This window comes from Phaseolus vulgaris, chromosome 10, assembly GCF_051622355.1.
Source record: "Phaseolus vulgaris cultivar YP4 chromosome 10, ASM5162235v1, whole genome shotgun sequence".
Lineage (NCBI taxonomy): Eukaryota > Viridiplantae > Streptophyta > Magnoliopsida > Fabales > Fabaceae > Phaseolus > Phaseolus vulgaris.
In genome coordinates, this window is record NC_143507.1 from 42665034 (window position 1) to 42686374 (window position 21341).

Below are 21341 nucleotides of genomic sequence, written 5' to 3' on the forward strand. Positions count from 1 at the left end.
TATATATATATATATATTGTATATACTAAAAATGTAACCTTTGAAATTTTCTTAAACTCTTTTGCATAAATGACCTAAATGTACTACAGAAAAATACTTATATGGAATAAAAATATCTTTCATAATATTTTAGAATTCATTAACTATGGTGATTTTTTTAAGCTTAATGAAATTATTAATAATGAAAACCAAGGGAAAAAAATAATTAGTTATAGTGACTAAATTACAAATATTTTAAAAATTAAAAAGAAAAAAATTTCTAAAGTAGTTTCTAATAAATAGTTTCTAAATTGGTATTTAATTAGTTATATAAATACTTTGATAAAAGATTTTTAATACTTGAAGTTTTAAACATGCAGGAATTTTTGTCTTTACTGTTTTTATTATCTTCAAAACTAAAATTATGTAATTAAAAAATCACTTCAATGCTCTCTACATTATCCATTTCTTATTTGTAAAATGTTTCTTTTGAAACATAATTGATTGACCCATTTAAAATATTTTTCTTAATTTTTTTTATTTTATTATAGCTAATTTTTTGTTGTTGTAACCTACATTTAGTTATTGTATATATTAAAGTCGCTACAACAATTTGTTCCTGAGTTGTTATTTCAACAATATTTTAGATTAATTATTTTTCTTCTAAATACATTAATTATACCACCAACATTTTAATTGATATATTAAATATTATACTTATGGTTGTATATCAAACCCAAACATGTTTTAGCTTTATAGGCAACCAGACATTTAAAATGCCAGATATAATATACCTTGTTAAATTCTCTCTTTTTTTTTCTATTTGAATGATATGATAAGTTGGTCTTGGATAATAACTTTTTAATTTTGGTAATTTTTATTTTGAAATTTTATTTTAGTTACATATAAATCATTTTTTCTAAGGTGTTCACAAATAATTATTATAAAATTAAATTTTCTAAACTTCTTTTAATATGTTCAATGTGTAATTCAACATCACTCCTAAATGTTATGCTTATAGCACTTTCTGGGAAACATAGTTTAGTTTATATATTGGTTTTAAGGGGACATTAATGTCATATTTAATTTTGAAAAACCTGATATATCTATGCAATTTTTATTTTCTATTTTATTTGTTTTTTTTTACATAAGGTATAAAACTTTCACTACAAGAAAATCATTAAATAAAAATTAATATTTAATGACTAAAATAATTAGTTAATAATTAAATTAGAGATTATTTTAAAAATTAAAAAAAAAATTCTAAATTAAATTCGATTGTGAAATAGTTTCTAAATTGTTATCTAATTACCTACCAATGTTTTAACTATTTAAAAACCATTTCAATAGAAACTAATTTTGAAATATTTTTTTTTTAGTTTTTAAAATGGTGTATAATTTAATTATTATAACAATTAATTATTATTTTTTTTATCTAAAATTGGTTTTTTTTTTTTTAAGTAAAATATGTTATGGTATGGGGGCACTAGTGCAAGGCACTACCCACCCTTCATCTTGTGTTTCTGCTGTCTGAGTGATACATCAACATTGTTCATATTCTCTGTTACATATGCCATGTTGAGAGATTGTGTGTGTGATTCAAATGACATTCCAATGCACCTGCTCGGATATCTGACAGAGAGAAGAAGGCACCACTGAAGACATAATTTGTTAGAAGACACTACCTGTGATTTCATTGATTTTCCTGTTGTTGAATGGGAAAAATGAGCAGAGTTGATAAAACATCCAAAAGCAACATAGGATTGATCACTTACTAAGTGGGGCACCTATGTTTTTTGTCACCCAACTGTTGTAAACAACCCCCCATCCAAATAATATTTTTTTTATCTCAATTGTGAAGTAGCCCATTAAAAAACTAATTGGGTCATATGTGTTATAGCCCATTAAAAACACTAATAATAAAAGGCAGTTTCTTCCTGCATCCCCACAAAGTTGTGCAAAGACAAAACTGTCCCTATATAAAATTGTACATTTTTTTTGTATTCCGATTATGAAATTCGGTAAATTTTCGGATTTGCCCTTCCGGTAAATTTTCGGATTGGCGCGTCTGGTAATCTCCCGGATTGGTGCTTCCTGTAGTACATGAATGATAGTGTTAATCCAAAATAAAAAAAATGCAAAACATCCATAATTGAAAAAACCATTCTGGATCCGTCAATCCGTAATTCAAAATATGCATTCTGGATTCAGAAATCCATAATTGAAAAAAATCATTCTGAATTCACCAATCCGTAATAGAAATTAAACTTCCAAATTCAGCAATCCAAAAATCAACAATTTATGCAAACTTTGCTTCCAAAACACCCTCTCATCCGGAAAGCAACATGATTCACTTCCGGATTGATGAATCCGTAGCACACTCCAAGATCTGAATTCAAATAATAGGTGAAAGTTTCAAAACTTACAAAATTGTGGAGGTGCAGGAAGAAAAATGTAAGAGTGCAGGAAGAAACTGCCAAAATAAAATTGGGTCATATGTGTTGTAGTCCATTAAAAAACTAAAAATAAAATTAAGTGTCATATTAAGCATATATTAAGCTTATGAAACGAAAATAATAACGTAAAAATTGTATCCGTATATAAATTATTATATGCATAATATTTTTAATAATTATAACAATAATAATATTGATATTAATATATTTATTAATATTAATATTAATATTATCATTAATATAATATTAATATTAATAGTAATAAAAACTTTAATATTAATATTTAAAATATTTAAAATATTTAAAATATTTAAAATATTAATGATATTAATAATATTTATATTATCAATAATATTAATGATATTAATTATATTAATAATAATAATTATTATAATAATTATCATGACAAAAGAACTTGTAGTTATTATATATGATAATATATATAATAATTGTAATTAATAATAATAAAAATAAATACAAATAATAATTGTAAATAATAATAAAAAATTAAAAATAGTAATAAAAAATTAAAAATAAAATATACTGTATTACATTACATATGGAAAAATTCATATATAACAGTTACCTACTAGAAGTATCTAAAATCAAAGTAAATTTAATTAAAAAATATATAAATATAATAAAAATATATATGAAAGAATTAAAGAGAATATAAAACTTCTAGTCTTAAAAGCCTTTATCAAAGTATTAAAATGGATATAAGGCAAGACTACTCATAAATTTAATTTAATTAAAATATTACATGAGGTAACAAATTTCGATCGTAGAAAAAGACATATAAATTTGTTCTTATCATACCTAGCACAATGAATGGAACATAATTTAATTTCTTAAAAATTAATGCACCTAATTAATCAAAAATATTATGAATGATATTTTTATTCAATATAAATATTTTTCTGTAGTACATTTAGGTCATTTATGCAAAAGAGAATAAGAAAATTTCAAAGTAAAGTTACATTTGTAGGATAACAAAATATATATATATATATATATAATTTGTGGAAAAATCTTTCCTAATGGAATTAAAGATAAGAAAACAATGATAAAGATGTTTAGGATGTCTTAATTATGTAATAGATTTTATTTTAAAGATAGATTTATGTGTCATTATATAGAAGATTAAGAAAAAAAAAATTCCACCATGGATGTTGAGATGAGTGAAGTAATTTATATCAAATAAATTGAAAAAACAAATTATTCTTGTTCTTACAAAAAAACCAAGAACACTCAAACAAGTTGACAATACAAACTTCACCAACTGATGTCTTGGGTTTGGGTTTTCGGTTTCTCTCTAGGTTGGACTTTCAGCTTCTATCCTCACGGATGAGTGTGTACCTGCAAGCGCTCTGATGCTAAAGTCAGAAATAGTTTTACATTCATCAGATAAAATTCACTCTATCTTACCTCTTGGGTTGGTCATTTATTTATATTGTTGGGTTTATATCTTATTTGGGCCTTTCTTTCTGCACCTCTTTATTATTTATGCACATCCATTAATTTAGACTTTTTATTGATTTGGCCTTATTATTATTATTATTATTATTATTATTATTATTATTATTATTATTATTATTATTATTATTATTATATTTATTTTATTTTTTATATATATAGTTCTCACTAAAACTTCTCGTTATATTCTCTGAATTATACCTATCGTATACCTTCTACTTAAGAATTCCGTATTCTGAAAGTTCATTAATCGTAGAAACAAACGTCTGAAGTAGGCTAAGTACTCAAACAAGTTTCAAAAAACTATTCTAATCGAATTTGACCCCAGCTCAAAAAAATCATTTTACCATGAAGAAATAAATTTTATCTATTATTTTGTATATTACTAAATTTAAAGATGATTGAAATTGAAATTATTATTATTTTCTTTGGGATCCGAAACTCAACTCAGTCGCTCACTCACTAACCTACCACAGCCTGATGGAAAAGCAAACCTACCACAGATATACCATTCTTCACTCTCTCTCTCTCTCTCTCTCTCATTACCACTCTTCATTCTTCACTCTTGTAAGTTTAGTGCTTCAGATGTTCTTTTTTCTGTATATAGTCTCAACCCTTATGTTGAACACAAGGGTACCTATCCACCTTCTATAGTCCCAAAGTTTCCTTTCCCACTTTTCCCTTCTACACTGCCCTTCTTATCTTCACCACCTACTAACTATTTCAGAACAGCCTCTTCTGGTTAATATTTTTTTATATTGATTTTTGGTTTTCATTTTTTACTTCGTTGTTTCAGAAGAACCATACAGCTGTGCTGCCATTGATGAAGGTTATGCAGAAGGTTTTGGTAGTTCTGAAGGGATTTGTGAGCATCAACAGAGGTTTTAAGGGAATGGTTTTGGGAGTCTAGGTTTGTGGTGATGGTGATGTAATGGCATTGTAGTTTAAACTTTATATGAGCTGGAATTTATGCAGTTGTACTGCATAATTATGCTATTATAAGAAGTGAGAGTGTGCATACATATATGCATGTTTTTCAGTTACCTTTTGCTGCTTTTGGATTTTACATAGGCAGTAAAAAAAAGGGTTAGGTTTTGGAATTAGTATTATTGGAGGTGAAGAAGAGGGTGAAGGTAGCAAGAATAATGTGTACTTGGATAGACCAGCATGAGAGTACTAAATCAGACCATTGGTTGAATGAAACTGGTGCGAAGGAAGCATATACCAACCTGCACCAACCAAGCATAAATTATTTGAAATTTGACCATGTTATTAAAATGTTATTTCTGATGTGTATATTTAATTGATAGATTTAGTTTTAATAGAATAAATTTTGTTTGCTTATATTTTTAATTAAATAATATAGGCATTTTTATGTAATAATTAGATAGAAAATTTACAACTAAATTACAGAGAATTCTATGTAATTAATCAACTGTAGTGTTTTTCTATAAATAAAGTCTTAAATGGGTGGATTATAATTTATAATTAAATTAGTTACTCCTTTTTGATATTATTCAATCAATTAGTTTATATGAACTCGTTTTTTTTTTTTTTTTTTTTTTCTGAAAATGGATAAATGATGAATATGAAGTACGCACTTTAACACGAAGAAATCGGCAACTGTGTGTCCTGTCCTGAAAGTACTTAATGGGTCCTGAAATTTACAGACATTGTAAGCATCAGAAGATATTTCTGCTTAAAAGCCACCATAAAAACAAAAAAAAACAGTTGATATAGAAATAACTCAAATTGATTTAGAAACAGTTCAAGTCGCTATCAATCATATAAAAATAACTCAGCGGCTATCAACCAAGCCAGAATGCTGAAAACTAACAAAAAAAAAAGCTGTCAACATTTATCAAGATAATTATTGCAACATTTATCAAGATAGAAGAAAACAATGAGGACCAAAACAAATTTTCATCGGCTAAGAAAAAACTCTTTCATTTTTTCGTTCTTTCTAACTTCACTCAATTTTTCTGTTACACTTTTCTATTATTATTATTATTATTATTATTATTATTATTATATTATATTATTATTATTTATCATTCTAATTATTCATGTCTCCTTTCTTCACTTTTTTTTTTCTCCGCTATTTATTTTTTCATATTTTCGTGCACTTTTTTTCCCTTTCTTCTTCATTCTCGCTATACATGCATATTTTAATCTAATTGATGTTTTTTTTATGTTTCCCAGTTTTTCCTTTTCACACATAGAAATTTTTTATTCATGATCCAATCCTAACTCTTATTTTTTATTCAAAACATTTCAAATAAACTCAAATAAGATATTTTATATATTCTGTTTTTTCTTCAAAAACTTAAGCAACACTAAAAACTCTTGAAAGTGAACTTTTAGAGAAAAAGAAAAGCATAACAATCTTTCAGTGAAATAAGTTTATATTTTGATTTAATAAATTTTTTATGAAAAAAATCTTTTATAATTTTTATTTTGTGCTTATAATTCAACTGCTGAGATCAGTTTCTCACATTAGATAGTTACAAGCATCTTATGTATGATATGGATAGTTACAAGTATCTATCACTACAAATTAATGTACATCCACAACTTTAGAAATATAGAGTCATTGTTTACCTCACTTTTTCTATTGTTATCTGTAATATTTTTATTTTGTTTAAAATATATTAAAATTATATTGTAGAAGGGAATCGTCTCTTATAAACTTCTTGGATACGTAAAAGGGAAATAAAATTGAACACAGTGGATTGGTTTTTTCTTTTTTAGTTGCAATATTATTTAATTTAATTTCACTTTTAACACAAGAAAATTATTGAATAAAAATTAATTTTAATGATAAAAAATAATTAATTATTATATGAATAAATTATAAATTATTTTAAAAATTAAAATAATTTTTTGGTTCTAAATTAGTTTTTATTATTGTTAAATAAGTTTTAAATTACTATCTAATTAGTTACTAATAATTAGTCTCTTTTCATTTATTTTTTGATTTTATCCTATCAAGTGGTGTGATTTTTTTTGCTTCACTATTCATAAAAGTTAATATTTTTAATCTCTAAAATTAATTTTTAATTTAGTTAATATAGTAATTAATTATTTTTTGTTTTTAAAATTAATTTTTATTTAATGATTTTTTAGTATGATATTGTGTTTGTTGAGAGAGTGAAAAGCGGTAAATTTGTGGATTTAGGTTTGCTTTTCCATCATTCTGTGTTGGATTACAAAATTTGAGTTGTGATTGTCACACCCTCTCTCAAAGTCTCCCTCTTTCACAGAGCGTCTCTTCAAGAAAACACCCCAACACCCTTTTAATTAATATTATTATTAAAAAAAAATACAAGTTCTCTATTTTTTATAAATTTATTTTTATATTTTAAAAAGATAATTAATTTATTTATATTAATAACTACATTTATTTTTATTATTAATAATAATAATATTATTAAATATTTGATACAAATAAAATAAAATAAAAATAATTATTATTAATAATAATATTATTTAATAAGTTTATTTAATTATTACTTAATTATTTTAAAAATTTATTTTAATTAATATTATTATTTTATAAATTAATTTTAAATATTATTATTTTAATATTTATTATTAATATAGTTCACTTTTTTTATTAATATATATATATATATTATAAATATATTTATATTTTTATAATTATTTTTTTTACAATTTTAGTTATATTTTTTTTATGTTTCATTATATGCCCATAGGTGAAAATGTGCACTGTAATTAATTAAAAACAAATTTCAATAAATAAAAGCGAGGACACTAGATGATTGCATAGATTTCGCGTAGTTTATGAACAGTATTGTTAATGTATCACAATTATTGGCTTAGAGCAAATGATACACTTAATTCCAAAAAAAATTGGAATGTGGAACGAAACACTGTGTAACATTTTTATAAGAGTAATGATATATGTAATTTTATTATTTTATACAATTATATTACAACTTTCATTTTATTATTTTGTGACAATTGTGTCTCCTTTTGTAACCTTCTCTCTCTCCTTATTTCTCTGCATTGAGTTGCAGTCACGGTTCTCCTCCACTGCCGGTAACCAAACAGACTGTAAGGTCATCCTGCATGAAGTTTTTCTTAATACCCTTTTTTCATATGCTGGTTTTCTTATTTAAAGGAATACTTCAGCCCAACCTTCCACAACCCTTATACTAGTTAAGGTTCAGACGTGAAGAAAGATCAACCATGCCTTACTGGTATCATTCTCGCATTTCTAATATAAACGCCTTTCTTCTATTTCTTTCTCTTAGTTTGTGGATTCCACTGACATCTTCTTCTGCTTCTTCCACTCACACCCTTCAATCAAACTACGATGTCTTTGTTAGCTTTAGAGGTCCAGATGTTCGCGTAGGTTTCCTTAGCCATTTGATTGAGGCACTTTCTCTAAACCAGATTGTTTCCTTTGTAGATTACAATATTCCCAAAGGACATCAAATATCTGATGCACTTCTAAGAGCAATTGAAGTATCATCTATTTATTTGATTATATTTTCAGAAAACTATGCTTCTTCAAGCTGGTGTTTGTTAGAACTTGTAAAAACTGTCGAGTGTCGTAGAAAATATGGACACATGTTGCTACCTATTTTCTACAAAGTAGATCCTGCAGATGTACGACATCAGAGGGGAAGTTATGGAGAGGCCTTTATTGTTCACGAAAGAGAGTACAATCTGAGCACAGTGCAAACATGGAGATATGCTTTGAAGGAATCTGCTAATCTAGCAGGATTTGTTTCATCTACTTTTAGGTTAGTTTTTTCTTCAATAAAAAATGACTAACTTTTTATGCTTCTTTCTGTGCATAGTTCGAACTTGAACTTGAAAAAAAGTTCAGCGATAAAAACTTTTATTTTCAAAATAATTATAATTGAGGTGTTGTTGATATATATTATTTTGAAATTTGCAGGGATGATGCTGAGCTTGTTAAAGAGATTGTTAAATCTGTGTTGAATCTCAGACATAAAGCTAATTCTAAAGAAGAGTATGAAATTGATACACAGTTTCCACATGCAGAACCATTGCTAGATTTTCCAATTACTAGATGTATGGTAAGATAATCCTCGCAGAAATATACAACAATTGTGTTTTTTTTATCTGATAATTTTTTTTATAGACTTTAAAACATGTGTTTTTGTAGAGTGTTTGATACTAATAAAGGTGGAGAATTAAACATGGATGAATCCTAATAAATTTTGAATTTGAATGGCTTTAAATAAAATAAAAATGCAATACCAGGAGTGTTAGGAAAGAAAGTGAATCATACATGACAATTGATTTTTGGGTTTCATTTTTTACTTGGCTGTTTCAGAAGTCCCATACAAGGATTAAGGTTTGGAATTACTATTATTGGAGGTGAAGAAGAGGGTGAAGGTAGCAAGAATATGTGTACTTGGATAGTCCAACATCATGGTACTAAATCATACACTATTATGGATGTTACTATAATTATGCAGTCTGTTTTAAGATCTCCGTTAATTTGCAATTTGTGACAACTTCTAAGTTTAAGAATTTAATTGTATAATATATGATAATTACTAACATAAAACCTGCTACTGCCTTCTAACTTCTAACTTAATGATCCCCCTTGAACTGCTACCCGCTAGATAAGGTTCGTGTTTGGCATTCAGAATGCCTTTGTAGTATCTTGTGAATGGCTACCAACTCCATCAAAAGAAAAAAAATAACATTATAAAAATATTAGCCAGACCTAATAGAGGTTTTTCAAACCTCCACGATGATGATGATGATGGCATGGGGCAGTATAAGGGAAAGTGTGTTGCCAAGAGGGTTCGCTGTCTTTCGCTTCTCTCCTAAAGCTTCACAGTCTTGTTCATCTCGTAGCCATTAGCCAGGAATGACAAAAGATTTTCATGAAAACGGTAACAATTAATCAATATTTTCACTAGTTTCATATCAATATTATTCTTAGGAATATGTTTAGAAAATCCAGTTTTTGGTGCTGCATACTGCATAATTATGCAGCTCTTGGCCTTTGGATAAGCTGTTTTTTGTGTAGGGAGCAGTGTGGTTTTGTCGTCTGATTTTAGTGTGTTTGCATACTCGAGAGCCCCCACTAATCTCACTTCTGCGCTAAAAGTGTGTTTTTTTCAACTACTTCTAAAACGACACCACGACAGAAGAGTGTGAATTAATTTTGTATTAATTTTGTTTGGATGAATCATGTTACAAGGTAGACAGAATGCATTCTTTCTCCATCAAAGTAAGCATAATTAAACTCTTCTATAACGAAGAAAAGTTAGATCACATAATTAAAAAGTCTTCTATAATCTCTATATAATTGTAATACTTATTTGTATGTAATATTTTTCAATTTTTTTAATAACAATAATAATAATCTAACCGTTTCGTAACTTTTTAATGGGAAACTTTTACTCTATAATAAATAATAAATAGATAATATATTTATTTTATAAAATGAATAATTAAATAAATTTTTATGTAAAAATAATTAAATAAACTTTTTAATGGTTATTTTTTTAATATTATTTTAAAAAAATAATTTTAATTCATTATTCATAAAAATAATAAAATTATATATCTTTTAATCTTATAATTCAACTGCTGAGATCAGCTAATTCTCACATCATATCGTATCTTATGTATGATATGGATAAGTTACAAGTATCTATCACTCCAAATTAATGTAAACTTCTTGGATAAGTAAAAGGGAAATAAAATTGAACACAGTGGATTGATTTTTTCTTTTTTAGTTGCAATATTATTTAATTTAATTTTATTGTTAACAATACAATAAAATTATTGAATAGAAATTAGATAAAAAATAATTAATTATAATTAAATTAAAAATTATTTTAAAATTAAAATAATTTTTATTTTTAAATTAATTTTTATTATTATTAAATAAGTTAAATTAATATCTAATTAGTTATTAAGATTTTAACTAATAATTCATAAAAATTTCAAATGAAAACAATGATCCGGAGCCTTCATCCCAACCTTCCACAACCCTTATATTAGTTAAGGTTCAGACTTGAAGAAAGATCAACCATGCCTTACTGGTATCTTTCTCGCATTTCTAATATAAACGCCTTTCTTCTATTTCTTTCTCTTAGTTTGTGGATTCCACTGACATCTTCTTCTGCTTCTTCCACTCACACCCTTCAATCAAACTACCATGTCTTTGTTAGCTTTAGAGGTCCAGATGTTCGTCTAGGTTTCCTTAACCATTTGATTGAGGCCCTTTCTCTAAACCAGATTGCTTCCTTTCTAGATTACAACATTCTCAAAGGACATCAAATATCTCATGCACTTCTAAGAGCAATTGAAATATCATCTATTTATTTGATTATATTTTCAGAAAACTATGCTTCTTCAAGCTGGTGTTTGTTAGAACTTGTGAAAATTGTTGTGTAGTAAAAAATATGGACACATGTTGCTACCTATTTTCTACAAAGTAGATCCCTCAGATGTGCGACATCAGAGGGGAAGTTATGGAGAGGCCTTTGTTGCTCATGACAGACAATACAATCTTACCACTGTGCAAACATGGAGATTTGCTTTGAAGGAATCTGCTAATCTAGCAGGACTTCATTCATCTACTTTTCGGTTAGTTTTTTCCTCAATAAAAATTGTCTAACTTTTTATGCTTCTTCTTTCTGTGTATAGTTCGAACTTGAACTTGCAAAATAATTATAATTGAGGTGTTGTTGATATATATTATTTTGAATTTTGCAGGGATGATGCTAAGCTTGTTAAAGAGATGTTAAATGTGTGTCGTCAATGGTGTTGAATCTCAGACATAAAGTTAATTCTAAAGAGGCGTATGAAATTGGTACACAGTTTCCACATGCAGAATCATTGCTACAAATAAAGTCAGAAGATCTTCCAGTTATTGGATGTATTGGTAAAGATGATCCTCGCAGAAATATATAACTGCTTGATACTAATAAAGGTGGAGAAACATTGATGGATCCTTATAAATTTTGAATTTGAATGGCTTTAAATAAAATAAAAATGCAATACCAGGAGTGTTAGGAAAGAAAGTGAATCATACATGAGAATTGATTTTTGGGTTTCATTTTTTACTTGGTTGTTTCAGAAGTCCCCATGCAAGGATTAGGGTTTGGAATTAGTATTATTGGAGGTGAAGAAGGGTGAAGGTAGCAAGAATATGTGTCCTTAGATTGACCGACATCATGGTTCTAAATCAGAAACCATGTTTCTGTTCTGACTAAGTCAACCAAGGTCGAAATTGAAGATTAAAGTGAGATGATGAACTTTCTTATCTGGGTTTGAGTTAGTTGGAATAATGGAGTGTTGGTGTAATTTTTGTAGCTTCTCTTAAAGCCACTAGACTATGTTTTAGGTTTTCTGTTTGGTTCAGAGTTTTATTTGTAGCTCTGTGGATGTTACTATAATTATGCAGTCTGTTTTAGGATCTCTGTAATGTTGAACCACACACCCGAATCATTTCTTTTGGAGTTGAGAGGGTTTCATAGTAAACATTGGGAAACCCATTTCTTCAGAAAAGAAAGAAATGTGTTATAAAGTTTTATTATTGGAAAAAATACATTTAAGGGATTAAAGCCTAGAACAGTGACGGTCCCACCGATGACGCCTTTGCAACCCCAATTTTATTTTGTTGCATAATGAAAACCGTTGGACCCACCAAGTCATAGCAGACAAAGACTTTCACAAACATTACTTCAATTTTAATTAAAATAATAATCTAATGCACATGGAAAAACCTAATTTTATTCCGTTATTTTTATTAAAAATTAAACTTTTAACTCTAACTTTAATAAAATCAATTTATAAAATTAAATTTACATCTATTAATATATTATGAAATGTTCGTAATTTTAATTAATTATATATTATAAAATGTTTTCATCATATAAAATCTTCAATAATTTAGAATTAAAAAAAAAATGTTATATCCGGAAATCATGAGAGATATCTAAGAAAAAGTAGAAAAGGAAATGTTATCTGTCATTTATTTATGTTAGACTTATAAAATACGTAGAAATAAGTAATATGTTAATCTACTGTGGACCTTTTCCGAAACACAGGGATAAATGAGTTGTGAAGGATAAGAACAGCATGAGAATTTGTTGAACATTCAATCAAACAATAAATGATGATTATGTCATGTCCTTACTTTTCCACCTTGCAATTCACCATCTGTCTTATCCTCCTTTCTCAATTCAGAAAACAAGTCTCTCTACTAAACCAAAACTTAAACAGAGTCTTGCAGTCACAACACAACATTGAAGCTCTTTCAAGGAATTACACAGCTTTCAGGCAAGAGAATAATCTCTCTTTCCCCCCTCCCTTTCATTCACTTCAAATGCTGCTACTTCTGAAGGATCTTGGTGTATTCTCATATAATTTCTATTTTTCTCTCAATTTGACTGAGAATATTCACAGCTTCTTGCAACTATTAAGTTTAGTCCTTTATGCAGTTAATTAAGAGATATTTATGAGGATTTCTTGAGGTTAGACTTCCATAACTTTCTTCTTCATTCTCTTACTTCACCTCAGTTACTCCATTTCTCTATTCATTCTACTTATTATTAACTATAAACAAAATATAAACACACCTTCTTTTTTTTTCATCTTAAACGTAGTTATATTAGTTACAACCTTTTACATAAAAAAAAATGATAACATTTTTTAGTCTTAATTATAAAATGCCTATTATCAAATTATTAGTTATTAATTTTCTTATACTTTTTAATATATTATGAAAACGGATGCATTGGTTAGACTAGCTCAAAAAATATTTTTTAAATTATGAATCTGGATAGATGTTTTGAAGAAAATATATTTGTTATATTACTAATTAAAATTATGAATCCATTTATTTATACTGATATAATTATTTGTTTTTGATATGCCATAATGTTATTTATTTTTAACTTTTTCTTTTTCTTTCTATGACATAAACGAACAACAAAATTATATTAATGAGTGTGGTATTTGATATTTTTTTTGAAAATAAATCAATTTTAAAATACTTGAAATTATATTGTATCACATTATAATTATAATAGTAAATTGGTGTTTTTTTAACTGTCCAGTTATCAAATTGTCAAACTAACATGTTCCTTGATGACTCTCAAAGTAACATTTTCCTTATATTGCGGCTCATAATTGTTCTTTTATATTGCAAAGGTGTAGAGAGAAGAAGAAATTAAGATGCAGAGTGTAGTCAACCCAATGTGTTTCCGAGTTTCTCATGGAATCAAATATGTTGTATTCATTTATCTGGTGTTTGTAACATCTTCTACTTGTTCCAATCACACTTCTCAAATAAAGTACGATGTATTTGTTAGCTTCAGAGGTGTAGATGTCCGTAGAGGTTTCCTTAGCCATTTAATTGAGGCATTTTCTCAGAAGCAAATTGCTTTCTTCGTAGATGATAACATTCAGAAAGGGGAAGAACTATCTGAAGCACTATTAGGAGCCATAGAAGAATCATTAATTTCTTTGGTTATATTTTCAGAAAATTATGCTTCTTCAAGATGGTGTTTGTTAGAACTTGAGAAAATTTTGGAGTGCAGGAGAAAAAATGGACAAATTGTAATGCCTATTTTCTACGAAGTAGATCCTTCAGAGGTACGGCACCAAAGGAGGACTTATGGAGATGCCTTTGTTAAACATGAAAGAAACTATTCCTTCACTACTGTGCAAAGCTGGCGATCTGCTTTGACTGAATCTGCTAATCTATCAGGATTTCATTCATCAATTTTTCAGTGAGTTTTTGGCTCCTTATAATTGTTGAAGATATCTAAAGAAAAATTCTATTTGAAGCAAAATATTTTATATTTACAGAAGATAGTTTTTTTGTTCTTGTTTTTGTTTCTCTTTCTCTTGTTCTTCCTTTGTTTTACATATCCAAATATGCTTGATTCTTTTCTGAGTTTCTCGTTTCTTCTTTTGCTGCACAGAGATGATGCTGAACTTGTTAAAAAGACAGTTAAATTTGTGTGGAGGACGTTGAATCATGTTCACCAAGTTAACTCCAAAGGGCTTGTTGGAATTGGTAAACGAATTGCCGATGTTGAATCTATGCTGCAATTAGAAGCAACAGATGTTCGCATGATTGGAATTTGGGGCATGGGTGGCATTGGTAAGACAACTATTGCACAAGAAGTATATAATAAACTGTGTTTTGAATATGATAGTTGTTGTTTTCTGGCTAACATAAGGGAAGAGTCAGGAAGACATGGAATAATCTCATTGAAGAAAAAGCTTTTTTCAACATTATTAGGAGAAGAACATTTGAAAATTGACATATCTAATGGGTGGCAGAAGTTAGTTGAGAGAAGACTTCATCGCTTGAAGGTTCTTATTATTCTCGATGATGTCGATGACTCCGAGCAACTAGAAATCTTAGCTAGAACAGATTGGTTTGGATCTGGTAGTAGAATCATTGTGACAACCAGAGATAAACAGGTTCTTGCTAAAGAGTTTGCTAATGTATACCAAGTTGAGGCCTTAAACTTTGATGAATCTATGCGACTTTTCAATTTAAATGCCTTTAAGAAAAAACATCTGCAAGCAGAGTTCCAGGAACTGTCAAAGAAAGTGGTTGATTATGCCAAAGGCATTCCGTTTGTTCTTAAACTTTTGGGTCACCGTCTTCATGGGAAAGATAAAGAGATATGGGAAAGTCAATTAGAAGGACAAATGCACAACAAAAAGGTTCATGATATTATTAAATTGAGTTACAATGATCTTGAGGAGGATGAAAAGAGGATTTTTTTGGATATTGCATGTTTTTTTTATGGGCTGCAACTGGAGGTAAAGTACATAGATTTTTTATTGAAAGATCGTGATTATTCAGTGGTTGCGGGATTGGAAAGGTTGAAGGATAAAGCTCTTATCAGCATTTCTCAAGAAAATACTGTATCAATGCATGACATTATACAAGAAACTGCTAGGCAGATTGCAGGTCAAGAATCTATTGAAGACCCCAGAAGCCAGAGGCGACTATTTGATCCTGATGGCGTTTATGAAGTACTAACACACAACAAGGTAATAGACAGAGAAGAATTGGATATTTTTATTAAAAGTAGATTATTTTGATATTTAAATTTTTTCTACTACTTTGCTTGCAGGGTAACGAGGCTATCAGAAGCATAGTCATCAACTTGCTGAGAATGAAGCAACTACATCTAAAGCCACAAGTATTTACTAAGATGAGGAAGCTCCACTTTCTAAATTTGTCCACTGCAGGAACTCGTGATATTCTCCTCTGTGAACCGTGGGGCTTGTATCTTCCTCAAGGGCTTGAATCTCTGCCAAATGAGCTAAGATATCTTGGTTGGACGAACTATCCTTTGGAATCTTTGCCTTCAAAGTTTTCTGCAGAAAATCTAGTAGAGTTGCATTTGCCATATAGCCGGGTGAAAAAACTATGGCAAGAAGTGCCGGTAAATATTATATACTTATGTATCTTTTAATCTAAAATTAACATTAGTCCATGCAGAGTGTCTTCAATAATCTGTTTGTTTTGACTGCTGCTACAGGATCTTGTGAATTTACAAGTCCTTATCCTGCATTCATCCTCAAACATAACGGAGCTGCCAGACTTTTCAAAGGCCCCAAACCTTGAAGTAATAGATCTTCGATTCTGTGTAGGGTTGACCAGTGTTCATCCATCAATTTTCTCACTCAAAAATCTCGAGAAGTTAGATTTGGATGGATGCACGTCCCTCACAAGCCTTCGAAGCAATATCCATTTGGACTCTCTTCGTTATCTCTCCCTCTACGGCTGCATGGAACTAAAGGATTTCTCAGTGACCTCAAAGAATATGATAAGGTTGAATTTAGAACGCACCAGTATCAGGCAACTCCCTTCATCTATTGGATCTCAAAGCAAGCTTGAAAAGTTAAATCTTGCATTCACTTACATTGAGAGCTTGCCTGAAAGCATAAAAAATCTTGAAGGGTTGCGACATCTAGATCTACGATACTGTGAGAAGCTTAGGTCCCTACCAAAGCTTCCTCCATCAGTTGAAACACTAGATGTCCGTGAATGCGTATCACTGGAGAGTGTAACGTTCCCTCCTATTGCTGAACAATGGAAGGAAAATAAGAAAAAGGTTGTCTTTTGGAACTGCTTTAAATTGGATGAGCATTCTCTCACGGCTATTGAGAGGAATGCTGAAATCAACATGGTGAAATTTGCACACCAGCATTTGTCTACATCTGGTGATGCTCAAGGTATTTATGTGTACCCAGGAAGCCAAGTTCCAGAATGGTTGATGCATAAGGCCACACATGATGATTACATAACTATTTCTCCACATTCTTCTCACTTGGGCTACATCTTTTGCTTCATTTTACCGGAAGTGCCGAATGGGGAAAGGGTCTTGAAATTGAAGATTAGTACTGAAGGTGAAGATGAAGGTGAAGATGACAGTATGATTGTGTACTTGGATAGACCACATCATGGGATTAAGTCGGATCACGTGTATCTGATGTACAACCAAGCATGTTCTCGCTTTCTACAAAGTCGTGCCAAACATCAACGGAGGTTGAAAATTAAGTTTACAGTAACATCACTAGCACTCTCATCCGAATACATAAAGGTGCAGTTAAGAGGGTTTGGGGTGAGCACAACCAGCAATTTTCTTCAGAAACAAGAATTGGGTGATGCTGGAATTCCAAAGGAACTTTATGAAGTCTACCCTGTTGCTGTGTGGAACAGGTGAGAGGGAAGAGAGAATATGAAAGAGGAGGCATGTGAGTGAATGTATATATCATTGATTTCCAAATGCTGGGATTCTTCTTATAGTTTCTGGACTTTCTGCATGGTTGTTTTTACTGGGATATATTAAATATTTAGTTTATAAGGATTAAAGAGTTAATGTGACATTTTTACTCGGATATATTATACATATATAGTTTTTTAATTGAGATGTTTAAATTTTATATGAATTTAAAAACTTTACTGTGCTACTCAGTAAACTTCATATGGGTTTGTTTTGAAATTGAAAATATTCAAACATTTGTTGAATTCAATATAATTAAAGAATGCTTGCTCGTTAAAATGCATTATAAATTATAAAACCTCTTAATTTAATAAATAAACATTTCAGAGATATGAATGAATGTCTGAAGAAAGTAAGAAAAATAGTTTAGAAAATTCAAAAGATACATTGACTTGTACTGTGAATTTTCTGTAAGTACACTCTCAAAATAAAGTGAAGTAAAAAAGCTGTTGTTAATCCTTCTCTATCCTCATCCAAAGATGGAGAGATAACGAAGGGAATCCAAATGAACATTGTTTCGAAGGCTCTTAAGATTTTCAGTGGTGGCAACAGATTTCTTATGGACTTTCGGTCCCGATCATCTGAGATATCAATAGAGAACAGCTCATCATCTCGACGACGACCGATACTATGTTCTCGACAGACGTCAAGACAATGGTTTCTTCTTCAATAGGACAAGTGTATTACGAAGTGGACTTTAAGTCTAACTTAATCTCATAAAACCGGTTCATAGGGTTAAGGTTTGCACCCACTTATATACCATGAAAGACTTTTAATCTCTAGTCGACGTGAGATGTCCAACAAAATGCAACTTCTTCCCCGCGATTTGGAGGTTCTCCCCAGCAGTGTAGAAGAACACGAGTCGATACCCGGTGAAGATTGGGGGCAGTTCGACAAGGAGACCGTTCGATCCTTCCCTTTTTTTGTGCTTCCGAGGACGTCCCTCGGCACTTGAAGGAGACACCAAATTTATGATGGAAAATAAACCAGTTTAAATTCTACATACCAGAAAAATCCACCCAAAGGTGGGACGATCGATGCACGACAAGAATTCTTCGAATAGGGAGTGTATTAGGAAGCTGATTAAATACGTGAAAAATTTCTCTATCTTGCAGAGACCTCGGCCAAGATTTGTATCGGGTGGGAGATCGTGGGAGATCGAGTACAATGAAAGAAAAATTCGAGTTTATCATCGAAATCATAAAAATAAAGTTTATCATTTGTCTCTACAAAGATTTTAAAATATTTACCTGTACTTACATAATTTATAGGAGAGAATGTCTTCGACTTCAACTTTCACTTATCTATCCTCCTATCTTTCATCCACTTCCTTTCTCGACAACTTGTGGTACTCGGATTATCTTTTGAGGTGTGTACCTGCAGTAGTACTTATAAAATATCTTGAAATAAGTAATATGTTAATCCGTTGTGGACCTTCTGCAAAACACATAGTGGATATGAGTTGTTAATGATAAGAAGAAAATGAGAATTTTGCAATCATGCAATCAAACAATAAATGATTCCACCTTGCAATTCACTATTTGTCTTATTCTCCTTTTTCAACTCAGAAAACAAGTCTTTCCTACTAAACTAAAACTAAAACAGACTCTTGCAGTCACAACACAGCATTGAAGCTCTTTCAAGGAATTACACAGCTTTCAGGCAAGAGACTAATCTCTCTTTTTTCCCTTTTCATTCACTTTGCATGCTGCTACTTCTCAAGGATCTGCTATTCTCATAATTTATATTTTCTCTCAATTTGGCTGAGAATAATCACAGCTTCTTGCAACTATTAAGTTGAGTCCTTTATGCGGTTAATTAAGAGAGATTTATGAGGATTTCTTGAGCTTAGACTTCCATAACTTTCTTCTTCATTCTCTTACTTCACCTCAGTTACTCTATTTCTCTATTTCTTCTACTTATTCTAAATTATCAACAAAATATAAACACACCTTCATTTTTTCATTTTAAACGTAATTATATTTGGCTCAAAAGATTTTTTAAATTACGAATCAGGATAGATGTTTTTGAAGTAAATATATTTGTTATGTTATTACTTAAAATTATGAATCCATTTATATATACTGATATATTTTTTGTATATGCCATAATGTTATTTATTTTTAACTTTATCTTTTTCCATGACATAAACGAACAACAAAATTATATTAGTGATTGTTTATATTTTTCCAGTAAAAGAGGAAGGTGTTTGATATTTTTATTAAATGGACTAATTTTAAATTATATTATTTTGCAGATAATTTTTTTTTCTTTTAAATATACTGTGGCTGGTAATTGTTTTTATATATTGCAAAGGTGTAGAGAGAAGAAGAAATTAAGATGCCGAGTATAGTCAATCCAATGTGTTTCCAAGTTTCTCATAGAATCAAATATGTTGTATTCATTTGTCTGGTGTTTGTAACATCTTCTACTTGTTCCAATCACACTTCTCAAATCAAGGTACGATGTATTTGTTAGCTTCAGAGGCGTAGATGTCCGTCGAGGTTTCCTCAGCCATTTGATTGAGGCATTTTCTCAGAAGCAAATTGCTTTCTTCGCAGATGATAACATTCAGAAAAGGAAGAACTATATGAAGCACTATTAGGAGCCATTGAAGAATCATTAATTTCTTTGGTTATATTTTCAGAAAACTATGCTTCTTCGAGATGGTGTTTGTTAGAGCTTGAGAAAATTTTGGAGTGCAGGAGAAAGAATGGACAAATTGCAGTGCCTATTTTCTACAAAGTAGATCCTTCAGACGTTCGACGACATCAAAGGAGGAGTTATGGTGATGCCTTTGTTAACATGAAAGAAACTATTCCTTCACTGTGCAAAGATGGCGATCTACTTTGAGTGAATCTGCTAATCTATCAGGATTTCATTCATCAATTTTTCAGTGAGTTAATTTTTTGCTCCTTATAATTGTCTTACTGTTATTTTTCTCGCGTTTTTAATATAATGGCATATCTTGTATTTGTTTGTCTCTAGCCGGCAAAGCCAACAGTAGAAAATAGTTTGTGGTTTCCACTGACATCTTCTGCTTCTTCCACTCACACCCTTCAATCAAAGTACGATGTTTTTGTTAGCTTTAGAGGTCCAGATGTTTGTGAATGTTTCCTTAGCCATTTGATTAAGGCACTTTCTCTAAACCAGAGATTGCTTCCTTTGTAGATTACAACATTCCCAAAAGGACATATCTGATGCACTTCTAAGAGCATAATGATGATGTTGATCATTTGTTTCTTCTTTACATATAGAAAAAAGTTTCCTATTGTTCATGGTTTCAAAATCTTCTAAATTAGTTTGAAAATAAATAAAATACAAATAAATGAAATAGATCTATAAAATACATCTTTCAGCATTTATATGGATGACTAAACTAGAATGTTCTAATTTGAAATCATTTAAAATTTGATTCAGACATAATAAAATGATGATGGAATCCTTTAAGTCTTGTTTTATCCACATTTAATATTAGGCTAGATTTCATGTTTTTTTTAGGTATTTCTACATCTTATATTTCATTATTTTGAAATATATATATATATATATATATATATATACTTTGTATATTTTATGTTTAAAATGAAATTACATTTTCTTCTTTAAAAATATATTTTTGTAATACCACATTTTATTA

At 29.4% G+C, this 21341-nt stretch overlaps 3 protein-coding genes across 4 annotated transcripts; all 3 read left to right on the forward strand.

Moving 5' to 3' along the window:
- The first annotated feature begins 8123 nt into the window (after window positions 1-8123).
- On the forward strand, window positions 8124-9749 carry LOC137818070 (toll/interleukin-1 receptor-like protein). The gene is made up of 3 exons (XM_090296183.1): window positions 8124-8683; window positions 8842-8983; window positions 9576-9749. The coding sequence occupies exons 1-3, from the start codon at window positions 8124-8126 to the stop codon at window positions 9747-9749; spliced, it is 876 nt and encodes a 291-aa protein (XP_090152309.1).
- A 1215-nt stretch (window positions 9750-10964) lies between these two features.
- On the forward strand, window positions 10965-11706 carry LOC150024823 (disease resistance protein RPV1-like). The gene is made up of 3 exons (XM_090296184.1): window positions 10965-11298; window positions 11375-11522; window positions 11652-11706. Exons 1-3 carry the CDS (start codon window positions 10965-10967, stop codon window positions 11704-11706), a joined length of 537 nt encoding a protein of 178 aa, XP_090152310.1.
- A 1337-nt stretch (window positions 11707-13043) lies between these two features.
- On the forward strand, window positions 13044-17810 carry LOC137819276 (disease resistance-like protein DSC1). Of its 2 annotated transcripts, XM_068623075.2 has the most exons (5): window positions 13044-13414; window positions 14094-14674; window positions 14870-15959; window positions 16043-16357; window positions 16454-17810. In XM_068623075.2, the coding sequence occupies exons 2-5, from the start codon at window positions 14118-14120 to the stop codon at window positions 17639-17641; spliced, it is 3150 nt and encodes a 1049-aa protein (XP_068479176.2). In that variant the 5' UTR covers window positions 13044-13414; window positions 14094-14117; the 3' UTR covers window positions 17642-17810. The 2 variants fall into 2 exon arrangements, with proteins under 2 accessions (XP_068479176.2, XP_090152822.1); XM_090296696.1 differs by lacking the exon at window positions 13044-13414 and having other exon boundaries at window positions 13879-14674.
- The last annotated feature ends 3531 nt before the right edge of the window (window positions 17811-21341 follow it).

What these genes read in the sequence shown, in the direction of transcription:
- LOC137818070 (XM_090296183.1), top strand. Translation starts at nt 8,124, where the DNA reads ATGCCTTACTGGTATCATTCTCGCATTTCTAATATAAACGCCTTTCTT. An exon ending in TTTGTTTCATCTACTTTTAG is followed by an intron (nt 8,684 to 8,841) that starts GTTAGTTTTTTC and finishes TGAAATTTGCAG; the next exon opens with GGATGATGCTGAGCTTGTTA. An exon ending in TTCCAATTACTAGATGTATG is followed by an intron (nt 8,984 to 9,575) that starts GTAAGATAATCC and finishes ATGCCTTTGTAG; the next exon opens with TATCTTGTGAATGGCTACCA.
- LOC150024823 (XM_090296184.1), top strand. Translation starts at nt 10,965, where the DNA reads ATGCCTTACTGGTATCTTTCTCGCATTTCTAATATAAACGCCTTTCTT. An exon ending in CTATGCTTCTTCAAGCTGGT is followed by an intron (nt 11,299 to 11,374) that starts GTTTGTTAGAAC and finishes TCTACAAAGTAG; the next exon opens with ATCCCTCAGATGTGCGACAT. An exon ending in CTTCATTCATCTACTTTTCG is followed by an intron (nt 11,523 to 11,651) that starts GTTAGTTTTTTC and finishes TGAATTTTGCAG; the next exon opens with GGATGATGCTAAGCTTGTTA.
- LOC137819276 (XM_068623075.2), top strand. Translation starts at nt 14,118, where the DNA reads ATGCAGAGTGTAGTCAACCCAATGTGTTTCCGAGTTTCTCATGGAATC. An exon ending in AAGTACTAACACACAACAAG is followed by an intron (nt 15,960 to 16,042) that starts GTAATAGACAGA and finishes CTTTGCTTGCAG; the next exon opens with GGTAACGAGGCTATCAGAAG. An exon ending in AACTATGGCAAGAAGTGCCG is followed by an intron (nt 16,358 to 16,453) that starts GTAAATATTATA and finishes CTGCTGCTACAG; the next exon opens with GATCTTGTGAATTTACAAGT.